Below are 6,000 nucleotides of genomic sequence, written 5' to 3'. Positions count from 1 at the left end.
ATTTTTTTTATTTATTTATATATTTATATTCTTAATTCTCCTTCGCTATGATTTTTTTGTTAGCTGGTGCAGAAATCTCGGTCACAAACATGGTTAATTTCTCGAAATCAAGCAGAACTATGCCAGGCCTCAAGTGCGCAACAGAAACAATTGCCGAGAATATGAAGTTCCAGTATATTCGGAATGTATCATTCTCGACAATTGAATCGATTTCCCTGGGAGCATTCAGCGAAGCGGTATTAAGGATAATACCATTAGATTTAAAAAGATGGTAACAAACCACTCTTTGTCCCACATTGTGCGTTTGGATGTAAGTCGTTCTCGAATGAGTTCGACAACTAAATAGTATGTTTCCTTGATGCTCGAGGTGTGCATGGCATGCTCTACAGCTATAATCGGGAATGTGTTGCCTCAAAATGTGGCTACGGAAAGAAAACGTTAGCTCATACGACATCGACTGATCCTGCACATTTCTGTCGTGCATCCTCGTGTCGAGGAGCTGTTCACGGAAGTTTTTCTCTTGTTCTTTCCTAATCTGGGCTTTCAGGAATGAGTACTAAAGATATATAAGACTTGATGCATCTTGCTCACCTCTAATATTGAAGTCAAGGCCGAGTGTTTCAGGAACCTCCTCCGCTTCTTTTTACAGAAACGCTCCTTTGCCCACTTATCTTTCGAAAAAAATAGAGCAAAGTGTTTGCATTAAATTTTGCGTGAAAAATGGAATCCAGTGCTCTAAAACTCTTGAAATGTTGACAGTTGCATACGGTGAGTCTACTCTGAGTAAGAAAAATGTGTATAAGTGGTGTACAAGCTATTCCAAGAAGGCCGAGAGGATGTCGAAGACGAACCTCGCCCTGGGCGTCCCAGTACGTCAACAACAGATGAAAACGTTCAATCAGTGGAAGAAATGGTGTTGAAAAATCGCCGAATTACCATCAGAGAAGTTGCTGAAGATGTTGGCATATCGGTTGTCTCATGCCATGCTATCTTTTCGGACGTCTTGGGCGTGAGACGTGTGTCAGCGAAATCTGTTCCAAAACTGCTTAATTTTGATCAAAAGATCCATCGCATGACCATCGCTCAGGAGATGTTGAATAAAGTCAATAATGATCCTGATTTTCTCAAAAGGGTTATAACTGGGGATGAATCGTGGGTATATGGTTATGACGTCGAAACTAAAGCCCAATCGTATCAGTGGAAACATCCTGAGTCTCCAAAACCGAAAAAAGTCATTCATCGTTGCTTGTGAAAGATTTTCTGACCAAAAACAGCACCACAGTCATGTCTCAGCCTCCATATTCACCGGATTTAGCCCCCAGCGACTTTTTTCTTTTCCCAAAACTGAAGAGACCCATGAAAGGACATCGACTTTCAACGATTGAGGAGATAAAAGCTGCATCGCTGAAAGAACTCAAGGCTATACCACAAAATGATTATCAGAAGTGCTTCGATGATTGGAAAAGGCGTTGGCACAAGTGTATTATATCTGAGGGGGATTACTTTGAAGGGGACAACATAAATATTGAGGAATAAATGAATATTTTTTGAGAAAACCATAAAGTCAACTTATTTTTTGAACACACCTCGTATGTGCTGTACCCAGAATAATCCCGTTGTGAAGACATTCAAGAGTTAGTGTTCCGCGACCACCTTAACGGTGTAAGATGAAGATTTTCGGTAAAGAAAACTTAAAATGCATGCTTTTGTTCATGCACATTACATTTCGTGTCCCAATACCAACGGATCTGAGCTGGTCCTTCATCCATGGAACCACTCAAAATCAATAGAGTACTACCGGGGCAAGAAGCATGTTCGTTACAGATACTATGTTCCTAGCCTATAATTCAAAAGACAAAAACGGCCAGATAAGATGTTTGTATCTGCTTCAAAGAGTATGCTTCGTAGATGTCACATCCTAAATTCGGCTCGGTGGCACGCGCAGGTATGTATAGGTCTCTGGAGCCCTAAGGTGTCATATTGCGCTACTGTCAAAGAGCTCAGGGTTTTCGTGGATGCCATTGAGTTTTCCTCGTTTCAAATAAACCTTAGCCCATTTGTCTAACCCAAAATCAATTTGTTGCTAGTTGTAGACGCTATCTATTTTAACATAGTTCTTAAGGTCATTTATGTAAAATACATGAGTCACCTTATGGTTTCGATTTCCAGATTTGCCGCAGATGTATCCTTCGGAATTGCGAAGCATAGTTCTGCTTGAATTCGAGAAATTAACTTTGCTTGTGACCGTATTTGCTACACCAGCTAACAAAAAATACATAGCCAACAAGAATAAAAAGAAAGAGAGGTATGCCGACCTTATAAGGGAGTTTCGACGGTTATACCCGGAATACTCTGTTAAGCTAATCGTTCTTATCATCGGCGCTCTCGTAACTGCCAAGGTTTCACTGATTAGTAGCCTGTGAAGCATCCCTGCGTGTCAACAAGATGCTAAGACACTTTGGGGGGAAATGCACAAGACCGTCATTCGTCACAGACTGTAACCACCTGTCTTACGGTCCCGCGGTTTTCCTTGTGACAAAATTATAAATATATACACACAAACATATATCTATATATAATTGCCAGAAGCAACTGCCATCTATGGTGGTAAATTGTACCTTTGAAGACGTCTTACGACCGCGAAATGGACACCGATCACAAGGAAAATTATTTCAACTGAATATTTTGGGTACAATCGTCCTCTCCTTTTGCCTCGCATTGTTGCCACTATGTTCTGCAGTGCTAAAAGAACAAGATCACCTATGTATTTTGCATGGATGATCTCGAATTCTGTGCCAGAAAAAAAAGAGGAACTAAATCTAGTTCTAGAAATTTTCGCGAAATACACACAAGAGATAAATGAAGTTTGGGTTAGAAAATCCGCCAAGGTAGCTTCGAAGAAAGGAAAAAATAATGGCATACCCGAAGACCCTGAGCTCTTCGACAGAAGCGCTATAAGGTATCTTACCGCTGGACAGACCTACATCGACCAATTTGTCTTTATCACACAGAAATGAATGTTCTACGTACACAGAGCCAGTGAAAGAATTTCTCTAATGTCTCGCTAAAGAATGACTAAGGACTCTATGTATATAGCGACAGATTTGTCTTTGTCTTTTAAACCTTTATTATATTGCGAGAATAGTCACCCCCAAGCACCCCGACAGATAGTTCGTATCTACGGTGCAGTCTGAAAGCGGCATGACGTCAAAGAAGACACCTCTACCACGAACACCGCTCTCAAGGAGAAATGGTAGGGGACACAGTTCCTGGCAGAACATGTGCTCTTTCAGGACATTTTTCCATATTGGACATGTCTCAAATAGGTCTATGCATATGATGGTCGGTTTGTATTTGTCTAACACCGTAGCATAACTAGATGCCGATTCTTAGCTCATGCGAATCTAAGATATATTGTAGCCAAATTTCCATTGAAATGCAAAACGGAGTATTTGAGTTCCAGAAAAAATATTGGCAGTTTCCCTCTAAACCTAATATAATCATTTATGTAAAATCATGAAATGTAAACTTACACGTCATCCGGTTCCCTGCTTATGTATTTTTCGTAAAGAATACCGCCGATGCCATCAGGAAATATTTCTTCACAAAAAGTAATTATATTCTTTATTAGTTCGTTAACTTGATTTTGATACTGAACTTGATCCTTGTCCTCCGGAACAGGAACTAGAGTTGGTCCAAAGCAGATAGCTAAATTGTACGGATCCATCATATTTTCATCGGAAAATTCTGAAAGACTAAAGAAAAGAAAGCTATTTGAGTTTACTTCAGGCATTGTGGAAGTATACAAAGTGGACATTATTTTCTTCTTATGAGAAATGCAAACTTTTTATACCTATCTGTATTTACGGACATAGCAATAAAAATTATAAGGTAACCTGATCAAATATATAAGTTTTTGAATATGTTTAAGTGAATCGAATCATAGTCAAAAGGAAACGAAACATTGGTTACCTTTTTTAGGTGAAGTAAAGTTATAGTACGGAACGATTGCTTTGGCCAGATTCTGCCCAATTTAAGATTCGAAAATCTGATTTTAGCTTTGTTATCAGGGATCTGAAAATTTCTCAGTTTAAGTAAAATGCTCAATATTACCTACAAATCATATTATCATATCATATTATTATCTAATTATTATTAGCTCACATGAAACTGTGTTCTAGGAAAATAAAAATATTTTTCTGCGATGTGTGCCACTATATTGGATAGGCGAGAGATTCTCTAGGGAGAGTTAACACACAAATTCCCCTTTTTGATTGATTACGATTAAAACAGAACTAGAGGTATATGCGAAGTTCGCGCACTAGTTATTCCTGTGTATTTTTGAATTACGTTACAAATGATGAGTTACGTTATTAAATCAGGTCTTCTGAGCAACAAGGAGGTAGAGGCCTTTAAAAAAGAATTCATGTTCGAGACTATTTGCGATTCACAGAAACAAGACTGTGTGGATTCCATGATAATTAAAACACTTTATTTAGTCGTGTTCCACCATATTGGCTGGAATCCCTTCAATTTTGAAAATCTAACTTCAAATTCATTACGAGCTACTCAAATACCTCAGAATAGGTAATCTTGAGTGACCAAACTGTGTTCGACGATAATTGAAACCCTTTTTAGCTGTGGTCCGCCACCTAATGGATCACACATTTCGAAGTTTCAAAATATGTTTTTAGATTCGTTATCAGTGACCCAAAAAAAACCCTGTTTGAAGTAATTTTGAGTTATTAAATTAACACAAAAATCGTACTTTGATAGGCTAATATAGGCTATTTCCTAAAAATATTTTGACCCCCCTCCATGTCTCTGAAATCAAATGCCACCTCGGGTTAAAAAATGTGCTGCGATTGATTTTTACGATTACTTTTATAATTAGGAATAGTTTGTAAATACATAGTGCTCATTTGTTGTTGTCTTTGCTTCCTGATTTTGATTAATTTACAGCTTTCCTTTCTTCCTCATAGAGGTAGTATCAATACAAAAAAACAAATAGGTCAGATCATTTGTCTCGAATTAAGAGGTATTTTTTATGGTTGCATCAACTTCAAATTTAGTTAATGACAAAATTTATACTCTGAAAAACACATTTTCCAAATATTAAGAATCACCATAACTTTATTTCCTGTTAATAAAATACATTAAGCAAAATAATTAAATTATGTGAAGCAATCCTGTTTTACATGCAAATGCTTTGATATGAATAGATAATGCCAAATTTTATTTATAAATTTAAAGATATGTCAAAACCCTACAAAGAAACAAGAGTTCAAAAAATTCCTATTACATTGCGTTGGAATACTATTAAATGAACAAAAATTAAAAAAAATATACGTTGATTACACCATGTTATATCTGCAAGCCAATGAGTCGATGTTTTGAAACACAGGTGCTTTCCAGAACAAATTTAGGCGCGCCGAAACCGAATCTGACCTCATAATTTAGCCATCACGTCCAGTTATCGAGAAAATATAGCCCTAATAATAGCGTCTATTTGGAAATTATTGAAATATTGTAGCGAATGAATCCGATATGCTAGAAACTTCAAAATGGTCTGAATGTAAAGTATAAGCCTTTTCATACAAAGAATATTATAACAGTTGTCAATGAAATCTTTTTGTAGAAGTACAGATACTATTTTAAGCACTGGTTTGAATATGTAAAAAATTTACAGACGCTCCTTGAGATATCTTGAAGGCAACGCAGTTTTCCAAATTTCACAGATCGTTCACAGATAGATTTACACAAACCAATAATCTTGGAAAGAAATAAGGATAGGAAGTTGTTTTACGGCTTAAAATGTGCACTTCAATCAAATGACATTAGATCAATACTTTGCAAAATAATCCTTTACGAACATTTCGGGATTTAATGAGAATAGCGACAGAACAAAGTGTTAGAACAAAAGTATCCATTTCACAACAACAGTGACCTCAGAAGGAAGGGGATAAAGATGTTCTTGCCTTTTCCCCTCCCAGCTATTGG

The 6,000-nt window shown here is 37.1% G+C and overlaps 1 protein-coding gene across 2 annotated transcripts in view; it reads right to left on the bottom strand.

The window, feature by feature from the left end:
* Window positions 1-6,000, bottom strand: part of LOC117173527 (SLIT-ROBO Rho GTPase-activating protein 1-like) — a 348,789-nt gene that overhangs the window by 133,251 nt on the left and 209,538 nt on the right. For both annotated transcript variants that reach the window (XM_033362166.1, XM_033362165.1), the window contains one exon: window positions 3,534-3,755. In XM_033362166.1, the coding sequence (XP_033218057.1) occupies window positions 3,534-3,755 (222 nt within the window). The remainder of the gene's footprint in view (window positions 1-3,533; window positions 3,756-6,000) is intronic.

The sequence above is a fragment of the Belonocnema kinseyi genome, chromosome 5 (genome assembly GCF_010883055.1).
Source record: "Belonocnema kinseyi isolate 2016_QV_RU_SX_M_011 chromosome 5, B_treatae_v1, whole genome shotgun sequence".
In the NCBI taxonomy this organism is placed as follows: Eukaryota; Metazoa; Arthropoda; class Insecta; order Hymenoptera; family Cynipidae; genus Belonocnema; species Belonocnema kinseyi.
The sequence above is the reverse complement of the archived record's forward strand: the minus strand, read 5'-3'. Positions and strand labels throughout refer to the sequence as shown.